At 37.5% G+C, this 23,089-nt stretch overlaps 1 protein-coding gene across 4 annotated transcripts in view; it reads left to right on the top strand.

The window, feature by feature from the left end:
• LOC307125994 (5-hydroxytryptamine receptor 3A-like) overlaps window positions 1-23,089 on the top strand; it is a 133,047-nt gene that overhangs the window by 48,972 nt on the left and 60,986 nt on the right. For 2 of the 4 annotated variants that reach the window (XM_079816308.1, XM_079816307.1), the window contains 3 exons: window positions 3,743-3,948; window positions 4,046-4,090; window positions 8,125-8,234. In XM_079816308.1, coding sequence (XP_079672434.1) covers window positions 3,796-3,948; window positions 4,046-4,090; window positions 8,125-8,234 — 308 coding nt within the window. In that variant the 5' untranslated portion in view covers window positions 3,743-3,795. Of the gene's footprint in view, window positions 1-1,867; window positions 1,922-3,742; window positions 3,949-4,045; window positions 4,091-8,124; window positions 8,235-23,089 lie in introns of those variants that run through there. The other 2 variants (XM_079816306.1, XM_079816309.1) reach the window with 2 other exon arrangements.

Here is a 23,089-nt window from a genome sequence, read left to right as displayed (position 1 = left end):
CCCGGGGTGGCGTTGCCACCGGCTTGGGCCCGTCATCGCTGCTCGCAGCTTTAATTTATTTTTATAATCTGAGCTCAAAGATAGAAGTGTGCTTAATGGGTACTTGAGCTTATTAGGTACATTCACCTTAATAGTTTGGTCACCATTATGGTGATTAGTGTTTGCTTTAGTTGTGCTCTTTGGCCTTAACTTTTAAAAATAAATTTTCTCTCTTTACTGAAAACTGTTAAGGTCAGATCAGCAAGGAAAGTAAAGATTAATTATATTAGATACTTATTGATAATATAGATATTATCGTGGATTCTAGAGGTGGGCAGATTGATACTAATATCGATAATATCGATACCAACGTTGGTATCGGTATTGATTGATACCAACGTGAAAATATCGATACTGAAGTTTCAGTTTCTCTCGTTTTGCGACCTGTCCGTGTTTGTCAAAATGCTGCTGCTGTCACAGAGCAGAGCAAGCTCTCAAGAGTGCTGCTCGTGCTCGACACTGCTCTCCTCCCCCTCTCCTGTGTTGTTCCGTCACGTGACTCACCACTAGCGCTACCACCAGCAGTCAGTCAGAGGCGGAGAATGGCAGCAGAGAGAAAGAGGAGCGTTGTATGTAAAACTTTGTGACTTTGTTTATTTAAGAAAGAAATCCTGAAAAGTGCACTAAAGAGTAGAAACATTTTTTGTTAACATGCTACTTGAAAAGAGAATTTGTTTTTACATTTTTTATATTTGTGAAGTAATCATTTTGTAACTTTGTTTAAATAAAACAGAAGTAACCAAAAGTTGTTTCTGAACAAAAGCTTTTGTAGTACTGATTAATAACCCTAAATGCAAATCACAAAAACTAATTAAAAGTCATGAAAATTCATTTAGATTTAGGTTGAAGACGCATCCACCTTAATTATTAAAAAGTATCGATATTGGTATCGGTGATACTGGCCCTGTATTTACTTGGTATCGGATCGATACCAAATCTAGCGGTATCGCACACCTCTAATGGATTCGTGGGCTGATTTCAATCAGAGTCTTCTATCTGGTACTAGTTTTACATCACCCTGGGATTCTACAGCATGAGCTCAAGCACTATTTAATTAGAAAATCTAGAGAATTTAATAAAAAATAAAATCTGTGAACAGTAAGATTATAACACCTTCAACGTGACAAAAATTCTCAATAATCAGCGTATGAATCTCAATAACGGTGACATACTTCATGCTGCAATGCATTCTGGGTGCATCATACGAAACTCATCACTGGCTACCAGAATGTATTTTGGCATGAAGCATGTCATCGTTATTGATATATATATGCTGATTCTTGATGATTGAGTGAGTAGTTCAAAAAGTTTTTTTTTTTTTTTCATCAAATTTTTAAACGCTGATGTATATCATGCTGTAGAAATGTTACTATAATCAGTAATGTGAAATTAATGACATCAGATAATCTAGATGAGATCAGCAGATAAAAACACTATCCTCATAAATCTATATTTTTAAACCAGGGAAGCTTTTGAAGCTTGCATATATGTTTTTTTTGTAGAATAATATTTTGTATGTCTAAATTATGTACAAAGAGAACATTATGGATGCACTGTAAAAATGGCTGTGAAATCTACAGTTATTTACTGTAGATTTCACAGTAACAGTACTGTAAACGATTTTTACAGTAGAATATTGTAAAGTTTACAGTAAGACCGTAAAAAACACAGTAGTCCAAGCATTACAGTTGAAATCACAGTAGTCAAAGCATTACTGTAAAAAAAAATCACAATTTAGCCACTATAGTACTGTAAATAGTAAAGTAAACTACTGTAATTTTTTTTTTTTAATCATATCTTTCTTTGTACCCCTTTCACATGGACGGCCCGAGATTATTGTTGTTCAGAATTCATTACCGGAATATGATATAAATACTCGAAGGTGAGCTTTAAGTCAGGGCCGTGCAGAGAGTTCGTCAGGGGCAGGGGCTCAAATGTAAATGGAAGTAGGGCTGGGCGATATATATCGTGAGATTGTTATGCGCTTCTCATCAGTAAAGCCGGTTAATTGATTGGTAGTAAATCGCCTTCACCTGCTTTCAGATGGAGCGGCATTTACTACAAAGCTAAAACTCCAGTGTTAAATTAAGAAAGAAGTTAGAGAAGTTAATGAGATAATTAAGTGATTAATTTAGTGATGATTGAGCATTATTGAAGACACCTGATGTTAACAAGCAGAATCACTGAAGGAGAAAATCATAAATTGTAAGCCACCGTTATTGGGATGGGTGTGTGCATTAGTTGGGCTCTTGACCCTTATATTCTTAACTTTAGATTTTGTTTGTCTGCTGTTATTGATTTATAGCAGTCTAATTAACAAAGAAAAGTGTGATCTGATAGTGTTGGCTATGTTTTGACATAATCATGCGATGATCAGAAAAATGAAACATTTTGAGAAAGTTTGGTTTAACTTGTTAACAGCAGCTTTGTGATTTTACAGTATGTGAATATCATTTTTTTCTTATAATCTAAAATATTTAATTAACATTGTTCTGATCAAATGACTTTCAAATTAATTTATTTAGAAACACAGACATCAATAATCAGCCTGTGAGTCTCAACAATGGTGACAATAATAAAGCATGTTGCAGTGGCTACCACCAATCACAACTCATTAATGGCTCCCATCATGCATTGCGGTATGAATAAATTATGATCTGAATTGTCTATGTAATTTTCTTTTCCTAATTGACTATTCTTCTCGTCACCATTGTTGAGATGCATAGACTGAATCTTGACGTCTGTGTGTGGCTAAAAGAAAAGTTTTTTTTTTAAAACAACTTTTAAGAAATCCTTTATATTATGTCTAAAACTTAATATATTTATGCAGAATCACAGTTATGCTGTAAACATAAACATAAATCAAACATATAGTTCAAATGATGATTGTCATAATATAACCAACAGATCACTTTTTGTCTTTGTTCTTCTGGTAATTATAACTCAGATACAGCAGCCAGACAAAATCTAAAGTTAATAACATAAGGGTCAAGAGCCCAACTAAAGCAAACACCCATCCCCATAACGGTGGCTTACAATTTGAGATTTTCTCCTTCAGAGATTCTGCTTGTTATCATCAGGTGTCTTCAATAATGATCAATCATCACTAAATTAATCACTTAATTATCTCATTACCTTCAACACTCTTGAGTGGACTCATATACACTCCCAGGAGTGTTAATTTAACACTGGAGTTTTTGCTGTGTACAAAGAGCCGTAGTTAACTGACAAGCTGAGCCATCGCATTAATTATCGCTGGCGATACGTCCACGATATTAATGCGATATGGCTCAGCTTGTCAGTTAACTACGGCTCTTTGTAGTAAATGCTGCGCCATCTGAAAGCAGGTGAAGCCGATTTACTACTAATCAATTAACCGGCTTTACTGATGAGATGCGCATAACAATCTCACGATATATATCGCCCAGCCCTAAATGGAAGTACAGTACCCTTACTGTAAAAAGTATTCACAGTAACTTACTGGCCAATCGTTGCCAGTAAGTTACTGTAAATTTTACGGTAAATTTTTTACAGTGGCCTCTGAAAAGCAATATTTGTTTTTGTGTTTGTTTTTGTATATGTTTTTGTATATGTGACGAGAGTATGAAATTTAGAAAGATGAATGTTTAAACATTAACTTCTGTTTCACTGTGTGCCTGTAAAAATATATTCTGCTGTGTTACCGAATGTCTTCTATCCACAGGGTGGGTGTCTGATGCTCAAAACTGCAATGCAATAGGAAAAGCTGAAGCTAAAATGCAACTTTTTGAATATCTCGGCTTAGACAAGGAAGACTCTCAGAATTCCAGAATGTGGCCCTTGATATTCAATTACGAGCATGCCAACACAACTGCATACAACCCTTCCATCATTTATGTGGACCTATATGTGACCGCCATCACAAATGTGGTATGAGTCCAGCATGATTTATCTTCTCATTCAGGTCATTAAATGATATGTCAAACAGTTGCAGTATCATCTCTCAACACAATCTTTTTATCAACAGAATGAAAAAGCCCAGACTCTCACAACACAGGTCAAAATGATAACTGTAAGTGTTTTAAAAACCTATCTCATTCTCATTTCACAAAGTTTAACTAATTACCACTCCGTGTTCATACGGGAACCTCCAGCAGGGTGTTAAAGTAAAATTGAAGCAGTGTTAGAGTTAATTAGATCCGTAAGTGATAAATTGAGTGATGATTGAGCATTTATGATGAAAACCTGATGATAATGAGCAGAAACACTGAAGGAAAGAGAGCTGCAACTACAACTGACTTCAGCCACAGATTTAGATGTAATCAACTGAAAAGACATTAAATCTCTCTTTTTACAGACCAAATTGAATCAAGATAAAACACAGGTAATTTATTTTTCATAATCATAAAGAAAAATTATCAAAAGTGGTGGTTACTAATTATTTATTATTTATAACATTTTTCATAAACAAAGTTCTCTTGTCAGAGGTGAAATATTCTGAACTTTAAATATATTGTGAGAAAAAAAAATCCTTTAGACACAAACATCAAGAATCAACAAATTAATCTCAACAATGGTGACATGTTTCATGCAGCAATGCATTCTGGGTGCCACCATAGTATAAAACTCATGACTCCCAGCATGGATTGCAGCATTAAGAATGTCTCTATTGTTGCGATTCATATGCTTATTCTTGATGGGCTGATCTGTGTCAAGGAAGTATTTTTTTGGTGCAAATCTATTGACCCTTTAATATCTGAAGGCATTTGTATTTTATTTTTTAGATCAATTATTTTATGGTGAAGCTTCCCTATATGTGAGCTGAATCTGGATATATTTTGTGGTGATATGATAGCCTGGATGCCAGGCCAGCTGAGCTTAACCCTGCCCATAACATTTGAGGTTGGGCAGTTTGACCCCTTTTGTGCGTACGCAACGTTTAAAAATGAGGCCCCTGGCAACCCAGCCAGAACAGTCATGTGAGCCCAGATCAAATGAGCACTGCTCAGTGTGCACACTATAGGCTGATAAATGTAACACTGCGTCAGTTTATGTTAATGGAGTTAATGAGATAATTAAGTGATTAATTAAGTGATGACTGAGCATTATTGAAAATAGCTCCTGTTAACAAGCAGAATCACTGAAGGACAGAGAAACACAAGAACTACAACTGACTTCAGCCACAGCCTTAGATGAAATCAACTGAAGATAAAAGAAGACATTAAATCTCTGAAGATCTCAGAAGAGGAGGATTTAACAACTCCACAAACAGCATTACCAGCTTCACGTTGATGTTTTATTGAAAATAAATAAGTGTTGTCTTTAGTTGGGCTCTTGACCCTTGACTTCTGAACTTTAGATATTCTCTGATTGCTGTAGTTGTGTTTGTTATGGTGAGAACAGCAAGAGAAAAAAAATATCAGGTGCTTTTGGCCCCGTTCACACCGCAAGTCTTAATGCTCAATTCAGATTTGTTGCTCAGATCCGATTTTTTTGTTTGACTGTTCACATTACCTTTTAAAATGTGGCCTATATCTGATTCCAGTGTGAAATGTTTGAGGTTTCAAACTAACCTGCATGTGCAAAAGAACAATAACAATGACGTCAGACGCAGCCGCTGTTGCACTAAAGTTCGGGAGGTTATGAAGGACATTTTATTTTACCTTTAAGACTCTTCACCTTCCTTTGGCACTGAAGCCACGTTCTTCTGTGTTCCCATTCTTCCATTTCGTGTGCTATTTTTTCAAAAACGGAGCGGTTACGGTAGGATCCTTCTAGTTTAGACTATTCTTCTAGACTATTACAATCAGCGAATGAATCTCATCAACGGTGACATACTTCATGCCGCAGTACATTATAGGGGCATCATAGAATGCATTGCTGAATTGAAACATGTTACCATCGTTGAGATTCATACGCTGATGCTTGATGTTTGAGTGTGAGTTAATGTTGCAGGAGTTCAAAATGTTTAGTGTACAATGCATTCTGATCAATTCTGATTAAACTGAGTCTCTTGCTGTAAAATACAACAATAATCAAACAAATTAATAGCGAATGTCATCCATATAAAAGTCAGACATTAGATCAGTGAATTAATCCACAACATGATGATTATATTCTTATCATCAATGAGCCACCAACAACTGATCACACTTTCTCTTGCTGTTCACTTCATAATAGAGGTGTGCGATACCGCTAGATTTGGTATCGATCCGATACCAAGTAAATACAGGGCCAGTATCGCCGATACCGATACCAATATCGATACTTTTTAATAATTAAGGTGGATGCGTCTTCAACCTAAATCTAAATGAATTTTCATGACTTTTAATTTGTTTTTGTGATTTGCATTTTGGGTTATTAATCAGTACTACAAAAGCTTTTGTTCAGAAACAACTTTTGGTTACTTCTGTTTTATTTAAATAAACAAAGTTACAAAATGATTACTTCACAAATATAAAAAATGTAAAAACAAATTTTCTTTTCAAATAGCATGTTAACAAAAAATGTTTCTCCTCTTTAGTGCACTTCTTTTCAGGATTTTTTTCTTAAATAAACAAAGTCACAAAGTTTTACATACAACGCTCCTCTTTCTCTCTGCTGCCATTCTCCGCCTCTGACTGACTGCTGTTAGAAATGCGAGCCTGACTGCTGGTGGTAGCGCTAGTGGTGAGTCACGTGACGGTACAACACAGGAGACGGGGAGGAGAGCAGTGTCGAGCACGAGCAGCACTCTTGAGAGCTTGCTCTGCTCTGTGACAGCAGCAGCATTTTGACAAACACGGCCAGGTCGCAAAACGAGAGAAACTGAAACTTAAGTATCGATATTAGTATCGATCTGCCCACCTCTACTTCATAACAAACAGCCAGCACAAATCTATTCTTAAAAAGTCAAGGGTCAAGAGCCCAACTAAAGCAAACACTAATCACCATATTGGTTATGGTAATGGTTAATTATTTTCAATGAAACATCAACATCTACAGAAATAAAGTCAGTCTGGTAAGTGATGAGTGAAGCTGATAATGCTGTTTGTGGAGTTGTTTAATCATCCTCTTCTGAGATCTTCAGAGATTTAATGTCTTATTTTATCTTCAGTTGATTTCAGCTAAGGCTGTGGCTGAAGTCAGTTGTAGTTCTTGTGTTTTTCTGTCCTTCAGTGATTGTGCTTGTTAACAGGAGCTTTCTTCAATAATGCTCAGTCATCACTTAATTAATCACTTAATTCTCTCATTAACTCCATTAACATAAACTGACGCAGTGTTACATTTAACAGTCTGTAGTGTGCACACTGAGCAGTGTTCATTTCATCTGGGCTAACCCATGTGGGACCTTCATGGAAACTGAGGACCAAACTGGCTGTTAGACAGTCCAGGTCAAACCCATCTGGGCTCACATGGCTGTTCTGGCTGGGTGGCCAGAGCAGGAGGGACTGCGCAATGTACGTATCTGACAATTTTATTTTTCTCAATCAAACTGACTAAATGTCAGAGGTGGAAAGTCCAGGTTCAGAAAGTAAAAAGTCCTGCTCTGTATTTTGTTCAAAACACCTGGATTTGTTAAGTAGCACAGTTTTTCAGCCAGGAGGTAGAATTAATTAGTGAAATCAGCTGACTGAGTTCATGAGTGAAATGAAAATATGGCAGGACTTCTACTCTTTGGTCCCTGGATTTTACACCTCTTTTAATAGGTTCTTCTGTGACAACGTGTTTGTTTTATGAACAGTTACAAAAACCAAATCAAACTGCCCAACTAAAGTAAACACTGATCATTGTAATGGTTTTCAATAAATCATCAACATCTAAACCTCTATTATTTCTCAAAAAGAACTGTAGACAAATGACATAAATAAAGTCAGTGTGGTTTGTAATAAGAGAAATGTAATGTCTTTTCAGTTGATTTCATCTAAAGCTGTGGCTGAAGTCAGTTGTAGTTCTTGAGTTTATCTTTCCTTCAGTGATTCTGCTCATTATCTAATTAACTCTAACACTGCTTCAGTGTCACTTTAATACCCTGCTGCATGGTGGGGTGTTCAACACCTGTGAATTTACGATGCAAGCATACAGTATCTGTCTTATAATCACTCTTACCTTCATGTAACTCTCCAGGGATGGTCAAATTTGAATGTTACTTGGAAACCAGAGAGATTTTGTAACATTACAACTTTTGCAGCCCCCAAAGACATGTTTTGGATTCCAGACATTACTATAGTGGAAAGGTATGTAAAATTACTTCAGTCAGAACCTTTTATTTTGGATTTTATATTTTATTTTGCCTTTTAGTCAATGCAATAGATCAAAAAGGTTGCAAAATGAGGGATAGAATAAGGACAATTATATGTTAAAACAGATTCAAAGGCTTTGTTCATAATGCACATAAAACAGATTTTTTTTAACTTCGACTGCCTCGATGCTGAGCACGTCTAATTCCTCAGAATCAGACCGCTCATGCATCGGGTCCTCCACCCCGGGGGAAGAAGCCGCAGCGCGGGCTTCCACCGGGGAAGGAGAACATCTGAACTGTCAGACAAAGACTGGGAAGATGCCTCAGCAGTCCCAAGTCCCGCTGACAGTCCATCCGTGAGCCCCATGACCGGCCTCGCTGCACCGCCTCGGCGGATGCGGGACCGATCCACAGGGCTCACGAGGCTGGCCGGCCTCATCGAACACGGCCAGCCGAGAGCGGAGCAGCAGATTTTGTCAAATCAGGGCCCGTAATTATCAAGCTTCTCAAAGTGCCATTTTAGTCTGAAGTGCTGAGAATGAATGAAATTTACTCCTATTTTCAAACTTAAGTATAAAAGCAAGTTATAACATTTCTTAAAGCTAAGATTCACTCTTACACTACCAGTTAAGACAACTCGAGAGGTCTCTCAAGTGGGTAGGAGTTGCCAGTAGGGGCTTGTGATGGCACTGTGGAGACAGAGACGTGTGCAAATCTTTTTAGAAGAGGAATAATGTTTTTGAAATGTTTGACAATGAGCAGTTAATCAAACGGTATCGTTTGGACAGAGCAGGTATCATCTTTGTCAGTGCTGGTTAATGTTGGGCTGAACTTGCCTTTTATAACGTTTCCACTGTTCGACTAATTCAGCAAGTGATCGCTTCTTCCTCCCGCCAGTTTGGTTTTCTTTTAGAATCCATGGTGGCTGATTATATCAAAACATCTAGGCTATATATAGGCAGGTCAGTTAACAGCACATCAGTTAAAAATGTTTAATAAAGACATGGTGGAAAATGTGTTTATCTTTCATTACAAATGTGTATATTATAATGTCTTGAAAATTATTTATTGTCAAATGTGTGTTGAATGTAAACTCCTCTTAGGAATTTCATCATTCAATGCAAATTTATCTGAGAATATTCTTAGATAAGGACATCTATTCAGTGATTGGTTCATGCCTATGACATCATCCAAAATCCCGTTTGTGGCACAGCAAAGTGTCGTGAATCAACTCTAAGGCTAAGTTTACACGTGGGCGGCTATTTTTATAAACGGACATTTCAACCTCTACGGTTTCACATGTCTGTTTTGAGGAAAGTGTTAATTTACACGTACCCGTGGATATATGCCGTCAAGAGCATGCCAAACCTGTAGGTGGCGGTGTAACGAGAAGCTCAAGCCCACGTAAGCCAGTTAGAATTGGCGGCGCTGGCGGTGACGCGGACTGGTTCTTCGTGTTGGAGGGAGAAGTTGTTGCAAAATTGCTGACCTCCGAGCACTCATTCATCTCTGCTCCTCGACATAATGGAGCAGCTGTATTTGCAAATGCAAACACATGAGAAGAGTTTGCACCAACATAAATGCGACTGCTACTCTGAACTTCAATGATCACATGTAAACATAGGTCGCACTTTTAACGTAGGTGTTGAGGGGCTGACGGTATATGACGGTATATCGATTTCGATTTCCGTGTCAATTCATAGCCTACTGTACATATAAGGAAATAAGGATATGTACGTTATTAACATTTTAAAATTTCACATTTAAAGAAATCTAGTGTTTGATCATATCTAAATATTTATTAAAATGCAAAACTGCAATACTTTTTTGAGCAACTAGATTAGATACATGTATATTGATTAAAGAGCCATAAAGGCACCAGTGGGTAATGGCATTACACAGCAAAATCCCCAGTGTTAATTTAACACTGGGGATTTTGCTGTGTACAAATGGAAATTATTATTTTTCGAGCCACAAAATGACTCTAATTTGCCTCTTTGAATAAGAATTCTCTAATTTAACCTTAATCACTATATTATTTGTAATATCAATAATAAAAATATTAGAAGAAAAATATTTTTAGTGGTCATTAATGGACCATAATTATTGCACAAATAGTATTTAGTACCAAAATATCTCAATAAATATATATATAATATATATTTATTATTGTTATTAATATTATATAAATATTATATTATTGAACTAAAATATAGAACATTATTCAATTGAAAAATAGTTAAGGTGTATGGTCACATTTGACCATCAATGAGTATAAATGTGACCAATTAGTAAGGAATACCTGAGGGCTAAATACAAGAAAAAACATTAACATTAATGTTAACAATGTTGCATCTCCATCACTCTCCATTATAAAACGATGTATGGTTGACGTAATAATCAATGCACTATGCTGTACTGTTTACCAAAACTTGCTGCAAATACCTGTAAAGTGGAGCTGTTGTGTATCAAGCCATTCAAATGTATTGACACAGCGCTAGAAGTATTGAGCTCCGTGAAGCACGTGACCACGCGCCCACCAGGAGATACATGAGAGAACATGTCGCAACTCCGTTTTTCAACACTCTCGCTTTAACTGTTAAGCCATATAAGGGCCAAAACGCTATTTATTGTTTGAATTTCGCATTAAAACTTAAAAAAATGTAAAAGCTTAGACTTTGTTTAATATCAAAAGCAGGTTTGGTAATTTGGCGTGAAATTAAGTTGGGCAGCGTGAGAGCGTGAGACAGAGCCTGAAAGCGTGAGTATCACGCCAAATGCGTGAGAGTTGGCAACCCTGCTTAAAGTATGATTGAGATGCTTGATAACTAACTTTTAAGCGCAGCTTTGAACCAAGAATTTTTTTACTCTTAAGTCAATTCTTAGCAGTGTTCTTGTGAGTAATTACACAAGAAATTACTCAAAGCTCAAAAGCTGGGCTTCAAAGTTAGTAATCAAGCATCTCAGTCATACCTTAACTGAAGTGTAGGACTAAATCTTATGTTGGACAGTGTTACTTTATAAAAAGGAGTGATTTTTATACTTTTTAATGTAGTTTATATATATATATATATATATATATATATATATATATATATATATATATATATATATATATATATATATATATATATATATATATATATATATATATATATATATATATATATATATATATATATATCGTTCAAGGCTGGCACTTACACTCCTCTCAGAAAGTTTCAGAGGATGTTAGATCATATGGCCTCAGCATCAGCAGTGCTTGAGCTGGGCCTACTGCACATGCGCCCCCTTCAACGCTGGTTCAATACCAGGCCGGTTACGCATCAAAGTGAACCACAGCTGTATCATGCTGCGTTCACACCAAACGCGAATAGAGCGTCAGCGAGTGATTTAAATGTTAAGTCAATGGAAAGGCTATCCTGCGGCGCGATAGACGCGTTTCGCGTGGCGTGATGGACGCGATTCTGCCTCATTCGCGCATCCAGTTTGTGTGAATGAAGCGAATTGAGCGTCTTGCATGATGCGCGTGTTACGCTTGAGTGGTGCTTTTTGTGCATTCACATGTTTGAAGCGATTTTGCGTCTGGCGGCGGAGTTTAACATTTTTAACTTTGGTGTCAATTTGTGCCACGTTAACCAATCAGGAGCCTGTTTGCTCCAGTCACGTGGTAAAGTGACGTGATGAGAAACCCAGCATAATTTAAAAATACTACTATTGTGTCACAAAATGTAGTTTAAAGACTTTTCAGATGAGAATGTAGTTATAAAGAGAGCGTAATACTTAAAAAAAATTTTTTGGAGTTGTGAGATCCAGGCATTCACCAGGGGCTCAGCGCTCTTTAACCCCGGTGAGAGCAGCCTTTCCTGGTCCAGTCATTCTGATGTTTGCGACTGGCTCAGATGTCTCTATAGTGGTTAAACATGAGATAGAATTCCTCTTGTGCAGATCTAACGGGCAATCTTTGGTGTCATGAATCTATAATTTGTTGTCTGCCAAATCGTTTTGACTGAGGGCAAAGAGAAGTTTTATAACTTTTTTTAGGATATTTAAATATACATGCAGTGAAGATAATGTCGGTAGTGCATTGCCTGGACCACATTTGTGTGGCTATTAATGTTTAATATATATATTTTAATGAAAATGAAAAGAGGCAGAGTGGTAGCCTATGTGTTATTGATAGCCTACCTTTTTAATGCTAGCCTACTGTTAAACGTTTTCCTCGTCTTTATAACGAGGACACATAAAACGCCTTAGGCAGAATAACACTCATGGTGCTGTTGTCTGTTTTGGCAGAATACTGCCGTCTAGTGGCAGCAGGTTGTCTTTGTTACCCAGCCAGCAGAGCCATGTGGGGCCCAAATGGGTTTGACCTGGGCTATCTAACTGGGACCCAGCCAGTTTTGCACCCAGTTTCCATGTAGGCCCCACATGGATTTGCCCAGATGAAATGAACACTGCTTAGTGTGCACACTACAGGCTGTTTAATGTAACACTTCATCAGTGTTGGAGGTAATGAGATAATTAAGTGATTGAATAATGATTTTGTATTAGTGAAGAACACCTGCTGTTAACAAGCATAATCACTAAAGGAAAGCGAAACACAAGAACTACTTCCAGCCACAGCCTTGGATGAAATCAACTGAAGATAAAATACATTACATCTCTCAAGATCTGATTAAACAACTCCACAAACAACATTAGCTTCACTTATTACTAACCAGACTGACTTTATTTGTTGATGTTGATTACTTATTTGAAAGTAATAGTTTGATTTGATGTTACCATTGTGGCGATCAGTGTGTGCTTTAGTCAGGATCTTGACTTTTTAACATTAGTTTTTCTTTTGACAGCTGTGTCTGTTTGTTACGGTGAGAACAGCAAGAGAAACTATATTCAGATGCTGATTGATGATAAGAAAATAATCATCATATATTGGCTTAACTCATTGATATTATGTGGGAGGTTTATACGGGTAGTATGTTGCTAATTCTGTTTTATTGTTATGATTCTACTGCAAGAGAATAATAGAATTTAATCAGAACATCAAACGATTTATAACACTCAATTTACATATTTTGGTCTCGTGTGAGTTTTACTCGCACACAGATTTCAAGAATCAGCATATGAATCTCAACAATGGTGACATGCTTCAATGGTGCAATGCATTCTGAGTGCATCATACGAAACTTATCCATGGCTCCCAGAATGCATTGCACCATTGAAGCATGTCACCATTGTTGAGATTCATATGCTGATTCTTGATGTCTGTGTGCGAGTAAAATTCACAGGAGCCCAAAATATGTAAATGGTGTGATATCAATAGTTTGATGTTCTGATTAAATTCTATTATTCTCTTGATGTAGAATCATAACAATAAAACAGAGTTAATAACATATTACCCGTGTAAACCTCCCACATAATATCAATGAGTTAAGCCAATATATGATGATTATATTCTTAGCAATCAGCTTACAGCACACTGATCGCCTCAATGGTAACATCAAATCAAACTATTACTTTCAAATAAGTAATCAACATCTAAGCCTCTTCCTAATTCTTAATATGAACTTCTGTAGATGTATGACAGAAATAAAGTCAGTCTGGTTAGTATTAAGTGAAGCTAATGTTGTTTGTGGAGTTGTTTAATCAGATCTTGAGAGATGTAATGTATTTTATCTTCAGTTGATTTCATCCAAGGCTGTGGCTGGAAGTAGTTCTTGTGTTTCTCTTTCCTTCAGTGATTATGCTTGTTAACAGCAGGTGTTCTTCACTAATACAAAATCATTATTCAATCACTTAATTATCTCATTACCTCCAACACTGATTAAGTGTTACATTAAACAGCCTGTAGTGTGCACACTAAGCAGTGTTCATTTCATCTGGGCAAATCCATGTGGGGCCTACATGGAAACTGGGTGCAAAACTGGCTGGGTCCCAGTTAGATAGCCCAGGTCAAACCCATTTGGGCCCCACGTGGCTCTGCTGGCTGGGTAGCTGTGTGTGTGGATCATGCAAGGCCAAACCAGCGAAATGAAAGTCTCAAAATCCAAATTTATCAAATAGGATCGACTCACAAATGAGTCACAAATGCACATCTTACTCGTTGCACGCACAAATTCTGACTTACATTAATACAAAATCTAAGTTTTGTATTCACAACTATGTCTCTATTTGTACAAATCGATGCACATTCATGTAATTCTGTATTTTGCACACACAAGTGTTTGTGGATAGTTAAACATGTCTGCAACATTTATCAAGTTCATGGATAATTGTGTGTGCATTTATTAATCATTTTTAGTCTAAAATCATCCCATACCTACGGTGGCCCAGTAGTGCACAACACAACGAAATGTAAAAAGCATACATAAGTTCACAACACAACAAAATACATCCACAACACAACGGAATTAAGCCACAACACAACGAAATTAAGCCACAACACAACGAAAAATCCACAACACAACGAATTCAAGCCACAACACAACGAAAAATCCACAACACAACTAAATAAATTCACAATACAACGGAATGACGCCACAACACAAAGAAATCAAGCCACAACACAACGAAAAATCCACAACACAACGAAATCAAGCCACAACAAAACGAAAAATCCACAACACAACTAAATAGCCACAACACAACGGAAAATGCTCCCGGCCACTAGGGGACTCTCGGAGTGCGGTAAAGTTAGTTTTCCTTGCATTGTTCTATAGATTCGCCAATCTTACAAATATTTAAACACTACGATCAGTTTTAAGTGTGCAGTTGTATATCGACATGAAATATCAATTCAAAATTACCTACGTGCATAATAGTTGCATATTTATATTCGAGAATGCATTGACCCGTTGCCACAATTTTCAAATTCCAATGTAGTGTTGTGCATTATTAAGTCAGTTTTACCAATACAATCAAGCTGTGGAATTTTAACATGTCTGTTTTTAAATGTTAAAAGCAATTTTAAAGCAGCACTAGGTAACTTTTCAACCTTTATAATATATTTTCAAACCTCTTGTGATGATACATCGACTTACAATAGGTTGAATGACACGTCTGCCATAGCCTGACGGGGTCTGTATCGTTTTTAATCGTACTTTTAAACTTTGGGTTTCGGGTAGTAACCCGAGAAAAAAAAGAACTACAAAATTCGACTGCTTTACGGCATATACGTCACTTCCACCACCACCCCCACTTCCTTAAATTCGGACGTGCGAGCCAAACTATCATTTGTTTGCCGAATGTTATAGTCATGGCCGAAGCAGCACAGAAAAATAAGAAAGCAAAGGTTTTGTCGGAGGAAAGCAAAAAGAGGAAACGAGAACGTGATCGGATTAAAGGCAGGACGAGGATCAACATTGGGCCAGCGTTTGCTCGTTGGCATGAGCTGAAGGAGGAGGGGCTACATTCTTGCAAGTAAATACGTAAGACGTACAAAACCATATTTTAGGATACCTAACATGTCTGTGATATTGGTTTATTTGTCTTGCCTCAAGCTATAATGCAAATCGATTTTTCAAATTTGCAGATTCATCTAGGGTAGCTTGATATTATAATATTGACGATGTATGGTTATTACCTACCACTCAAACATTGAATTGAAGTATCATATAGATTCCGTAAAACGGTAACCAATAGACTAGGCTACTATAATGACGCTGGCTTGTAAACGTGCGCATCGCGATCATTTGGCGTTTGAAAAAAATAAAACCCATGAAATTATATTCATATGACATGCTGAAACATATGCCACTGTACCAGGGATGAAGACATTTCACACGCGACGCAAGCAGAACACCTGAATGTGAACTCCATAGACATGTGAACTCCTCCTGCAGTGTTCAGGGCTATCATAGTTGTCATGTCAACAAATGCACGTGCGATGCATCCACTGATGTAGAATGACAGTTTACGACAGTAGTAGAGGACAATACTGTTTCCCAACTGTAGGGGGACCCCGAGAGCAAAAACTACCTAGTGCTGCTTTAATTCATACAAATAATACGTTTCAACCAATTGGTGGAATTGGCAGACGTTCCCTTAGCACTGTGGTATCGGGTCAAAGCATTCTCGAGCATAAATATGCAGCTATAATGCATGTAGGTGATTTTAAATTAATATTTCATATCGATAAACAATGGTTTGCCTACATACTGTTAAAACTAATTGTGGCATTGATTTCTTTGCAAGATTGCCGACTCTATAGAACAGTGGCAACTTTACCACGCTCCGAGTGCCCCCGAGTGGTTGGGAGCATTTCCGTTGTGTTGTGGCTTGATTTTGTTGTGTTGTGGCTTGTTTCCGTTGTGTTGTGGCTTGTTTCCGTTGTGTTGTGGCTTTTTCGTTTTGTTGTGGCTTGTTTTCGTTGTGTTGTGGCTTGATTTATTTGTGTTGTGGCTTTTTCGTTGTGTTGTGGCTTGTTTTCGTTGTGTTTTGAAATTATGTTTGCTTTTTATATTTTGTTGTGTTGTGCATTACTGGGCCACCGTACATACCTTTCAGTCTGAGGCGCGATGCCGTTTTGTCTAATTATTGAAGTAGTGATGTGTCGTTCATGAACGGTTCGTTCATTTTGAATGAATCTTTAATATGACTCGAGAACAACGGGTAGTCTCAAAGAGCGATTTGTTCATTTTGTGTTGACTGCGCATGCGCAACATCCCATATGTTCTGTACTGGAAATAGAATTGATTAGTTTATCTCTCGAGTCTTCGGGTTTGAGTCATTCGTTCATCAAGTCCCAGCCCCATAGGCAAAGCTATGCAGTCACCGGAAACAGAAAAGATTTGTTAATCTCTCGAGTCTTCTCGTTCGAGTCGTTAGTTCAAGTCCCCATAGACTGAATGCAGAAACAATATACTCGTAGGAGTCAGAAGTGCTTATTGTGTGATGTGTGATTAAACTGGTGTACAAAATTTATGTACAAATTTTCTGATAATCGTTTAGTTTTTCTGATGAAAACATTGCTGGATCTTCTGTCCTAGTGTCACAAGGCTGCTATAATCAATGACTCTCAGAAGATCAGCAAACGGCCACTAGTGCACACTACTGAGATAAAGTACCATTGAAGCAGTGTTCAAGTTAATGAGATAATTGAGTGATGATTGAGAATTAATGATGAACACCTGATGATAATCAGCAGAATCACTGACGGAAAGAGAAACACAAGAACTACAACTGACTTCAGCCACAGCCTTATGCTGCGTTCACACCAAACGCGAATTGAGCGTCAAAATCGCGTCTACCGCGTCTAGTTTCACGCGCGTACATTTTGAATGCATTCGCGCGTCAGCAGAGAATTGGACGCGCGTAGAAATCGAGCGTTTGAAGCGAAATTGACGAGCGTTCAAGGCACTCCAGGAGAAATATGTCATGAAACACCACTCTGCCTCTTCTCATTTTCATTAAACATATATATTAAGCATTAATAGCCACACAAATGTGGTCCAGGCAACTCCTACATCATCTTCAGTACATGTATATTTAAATATCCTTAAAATATAAAGTTATTAAACTTCTCTTTGCCCTCAGTCAAAACGATTTGGCAGACAACAAATTATAGATTCATGAGAGCAAAGCTTGGCTGTTAGATCTACACAAAACGAACCACTACAGGACATCAAAGCCAGCGGCAGACGCCAGAAGGACTGGCCGAGGAAAGGCTGCCTTCGCCGGGGTTATGAGCAGTGATTGCCCGGTGATCGCCTGGATCTCACAATTCCAAAAACACAAGATTATTTTTTTAAATAGGCGCTCTCTTTATAAATAAACCACAGATTTGAGCTTTAAACAACTACATTCCCACCTGAAAACGTCTTAAAACTACATTTTGTGACACAATAGTACTGTTTTTAATTTATGGAGGGTTTCTCATACACGTCACTTTACCACGTGACAGCAGCGAGCAGGCTCCTGATTGGTTAACGCGGCGCGAATTGACGCCAAAGTTCAAATTTTTCAACTCGGGCGTCAGACGCGAATTCGCTTCAAACGCGTGAATGCACAAAAGTACCATTCGCGTGTAACGCGCGTATCGCGCAAGACGCTCAATTCGCGTCCAATTCGCGCGAATGAGGCGGATTCGCATCCTTCGCGCCGCGCGTAATGCGCCTTCCGCGCCGCGGGACCTCCAGACGCGCGTCAACGCGCCTTTCCATTGACTTAACATTGAAATCACTCGCGCCTGACGCTCAATTCGCGTTTGGTGTGAACGCAGCATTAGATGAAATCAACTGAAGATAAAAGAAGACATTAAATCTGAAGATCTTGGAAGAAGAGGATTAAACAACTCCACAAACAGCATTACCAGCTTCACGCATTATTAACCAGACTGACTTTATTTCTGTAATTTTCTGTTTATAGTTTTGTTTGAAGTCACCATGCTGGAGATCAGTGTCTGCTTTAGTTGGGCTCTTAACTCTTTACTCTAGCTCCTTTAACTGTGTGTTTATAAAGCACATTTGTTATGGCAAGGGAATCCAAGAGAATATCTGCTGATGTTGGCTATTTATATATTGTTAATGACATCGTGTGGCTAAATCACTGATCTCATTCGGAGTCTAATACTCTGGTTATTGTGGTACTGTGTTAATAGTTTTGTTTTATTCATGATAGTTGCCATATGATTCTACAGCACGAGTTACAGCACCGTTGTGGTATTCGAATAATATGCAGGATTTAAATCTATGACATTGCTTAGATATACACAGACATCAAGAATCAATGTATGAATCTCAACAATGGTGACAATCAATTAAAATCTTCAAGCTGCAGTGCATGTTGGGTACCACCAATCAACCCCCCCCCCCCCTTGTGTCCCAGCATGCATTGCGGCATGAATAAATTATGCATCTGAATTGACACATTTTCTTTGATACTTACTAATTGCTTTTACTTTTGCTGTTTTTGTCGTGGCATTTTAGTTGCTTGTTTTATGTTCAAAGTTGATCTGTTTATCTTATTTTTTTTTTGATTGTCACCATTGTAGAGATTCAAATGCCTATTCATGATGTCTGTGTGTGTCTAAGTAATGCCGTAGATTAAAACCTTATGTGCACTTTTTTTTTTTTTTTATCTGGACATTATTCAATTAACACAACTGTCCTGTATCTTGTGCTGCATAATCACATGGCTAATACTATGAATACAACACAATTAATAACACATTACCTCTATAACCAGCAAATTAGCCTCTAAATTACAGCAGTGATTCAGGCCAAAACAAATAGCCAACATCACCTGATAATATTTTCTCTTGGAATCCCTTGAAATAACAAATGTGCTTTATAAACACACAGTTAAAGGAGCCAGAGAAAAATTAATGCTAAGAAAATTAAGGGTCAAGAGCCCAACTAAAGCAGACACTGATCTCATACTATGAAACAATTATTTTCATTAATACAGAAATTACAGAAATAAAGTCAGTTTGGTTAGTAATGCGTGAAGCTGATAATGCTGTTTGTGAAGTTGTTTAATCCTCATCTACTGATATCTTCAGAGATTTAATGTCTTCTTATATCTTCAGTTGATTTCATCTAAGGCTGTGGCTGAAGTCAGTTGTAGTTCTTGTGTTTCTCTTTACGTCAGTGATTCTGCTGATTATCATCAGGTGTTCATCATTAATTCTCAATCATCACTCAATTATCTCATTAACTTGAACACTGCTTCAATGGTACTTTATCTCAGTAGTGTGCACTAGGCTGTGTTAATTTATCATGGGCATTTTTCTGTGTACCATTACATAAAACTTACCTATTTAATTTACGTTTGACTGACAAATATGAATCACATTAAGTTTATTTGTTTGTTTATGTTAAAACTATGTAGTCCAAATGGATGGAAAATTGTAATGTAATTCAAATACATAAAACTTATATTTAGACCAAAATATTTTTTGAGTGTATATGATGATAACAACTGTATCATACACAACAAGCATCAAGTTTCTCTTGCTGTTCTCACCATATCAAAAAGCTACAGCAACCAGAAACAAACAACGTTAACAACTCAAGGGTCAAGAGCCCAACCATGATGGTGGCTTCAAACACAACTATTATTTTCAATAAAACATCAACATATAAACCTCAATAAGAGCTTCTGTAGACGAATAACGTTAAAGACCACCCTCGCCACTGTGTTCTGGATCAGTTGCAAGGGTTTGATAGTGAATCCTGGAAGGCCCGCTAGAAGAGCATTACAGTAGTCCAGTCTGTAAAGTTCAAGTCCCCATAGACTGAATGCAGAAACAGTTCATCTCTCGAGTCTCATTCTTTTGTAACGTGACATGACAGCCGTGTTGGATACAGAAATTAGTTAAATCCTTTACAGTCTACAGTTAATTTACAACCTTCAAACAAGTAAGTTGTAGCCTGGTTAAAACCAGACCATTCTCAGTAGTAACTGAGTTATGGTCTGGCAAAGCTTCATAGACAAATCATTTCCAAAGGGGCGTCACCAACGGGCATCGCTCAAATGCCTCTCGGCGCAATTGGATAGACCTAAAACCAATCAGAGCGATGAGGGAGATGACGTATGCAGAGCGACAGAGAAACAGCTGAGACTATCAGCTGGCCGTTTCTCAATATGCGTTCTTGTCTGTAACGTTACTTGTGTTCTCAAATAGGAAATGTCCCCGGTTTCCATTTCAGAAATCTTACCAAGTTTGACTCCGGAGAATGAACTCCCGAGGACGGGAGGACACAGTCCGCCAACTCTGCTATGGAGGCAGCGTTCTTGACAGTATCACTCAGTATATGTAGTGCAGGCAATGCATATTATCTTTAATGCATGTTTATAACAAAACGAAATATAAAAAACCCAGCCTCTTTTCGTTTACATTTAAAAAAACACACACAAAATATAGGCATAATATAGGCTATGATTATCACTGTAATAAATTAAATATGACACAAAACACAACCAGTCACTTTTTGTTAAATGTCAGTTTATGTGTGATCAACAATAGCAATTATAAAAGTATAAGTAAAAGGTATAAGAAGCTATACAATAAATAAAGCAATTAAGTCAAAGTCAGCGCAAGGAGACTACAACGGTAAAGTTTAATATCTTAAAAAATATAAAGTAATGAAACTTCACTTTGCCCTCAGACAAAACGATCTGTCTAGGAACAAATTATAGATTAATGAGAGAAAAGATCAGCCGTTTGATCTACACAAGACGAGACGGTTTAACCACTACAGAGACATCAGAGTCAGCGGCAGATGGCAGGAGGACTGGCCGAGGAAAGGCGCCTCTCGTGGGGTTAATGATTGATTGAGCGCCGCTGAACCACTGGAGCTCACAACTCCGAAGACGGCAGATCAAATTTAAAAAAAGGCGCTCTCTTTATAAATAAACCACATATTTGAGCTTTAAACAACTACATTCACGCCTGAAAAGGACTTAAAACTATATTTTGTAAAACATTAACACTACCAGAGGACTCTCGCTAAGACCCATTCGTTTAGCCACCAAAGGGCCAAGCTGGTATCAGACTTTTGTCAAATCCAGTCGGAAAGACAGCGATAACATCTTTTTTAGATATGAAGGCTTTGAGTGTTGTTCTTTGCTCGGGTTTTAACAAAAAGGAAAAGTTTAAATCGCTTAAAACAGACGCGCTAGCTGATTCGAACGAGTGATGCTCCACGTACAAATCTGCTTCAATGTCGCTGCGCTGTCGTCATCGTGTAAAGCCCGCCCCAACGTTTCTAATTGGTGCCGCGATTTCTAGGGTTTAGAAATGGGCTTGAAGGGGCTCTTTGCCAGACTACTTGCAGAGCAAATCTAAATTTGCCGGAAGTTGTCTGGGTTTTCCCAGGCTAAGTAAGTAGTTTTTTTAATGTTTGTTTAGTTCAGTTTTTTAGCTAGTATAATTGATTTTTGTTGAGGTTTCATTTCTCTCCGCCATGCCTGTGCATGTCATTTTCATCCATCCATTAAAGATTGCTACAAAAATAACTTCTTAGTATTGTTTTATTTTACCGTTTACATCTCAATGCACTGGCACAACATCAGTGCTCAAGGGAGCAGCCATAAGTGAAGTGAAGAAAGCAACTTGACTCAAGTCAAAATAAAAGTCCCGTCTGTTCACGCATGCGCACAATGAACTCTTGCACATTTTGGGTATACAACAGTCAGTATCATAATCCAACATAAAAGGAAAATAATAATAATAATAGTAAGCAACATAATAAAACATTAATGATGAGAACATAACTCAACACCCCCACTTGTTCTCATCATCTTAAGCCATATATAATGACATCACAAATATTTAGTTCCCAAACAGAAAACATTTAAAATTTAGAATTTAAATTTTTGATACAGATTTTGTCAAAACGTCTGCCACCATGTCTTCTGTTGGGCAATACACAATATGAATTTTTCCCTCATTGACAGCATCACGGATAAAGTGATATTGTAAACTTCCATCCATTTAGCCCAAAAACCGGATGCTAACGGCTTGGTCAAAAGGAATTCTGCGTGTAAGCCTTTTCAGCCTTTCGGTGAAGTTCTCTTAATTTATTGATATCTCATTTTAAATCTGACTCCATAAATAATTTTATCTGACTCCAATTTCTAAGTGACTCCATAAAGTGTGCTACATTTAGAGTTTATCAGCTGATTTTACGATTAGTTGCGATTTAATTTAGATTGTTGATTTTCTTTGTGTCTTCCTAGTTTTCATATTCGTTCATCGAGAGACCCAATATCGCAGAGAGACAGACGCGTCCGGTTCGCGCGCTAACGGGCACAAAATGTTTACTTCTGTAATTAGTCAGAGGATGCAGAGTGAATATTTTACCTTTAAGTGGTTGCACATGCTCACTCAACAAAAAGTGTAAT

Source organism: Gobio gobio (genome assembly GCF_949357685.1).
Source record: "Gobio gobio genome assembly, chromosome: 1".
NCBI classification, from domain to species: Eukaryota; Metazoa; Chordata; class Actinopteri; order Cypriniformes; family Gobionidae; genus Gobio; species Gobio gobio.
Note: the sequence above shows the minus strand (reverse complement) of the source record. Positions and strands in the feature narration are given on the sequence as shown.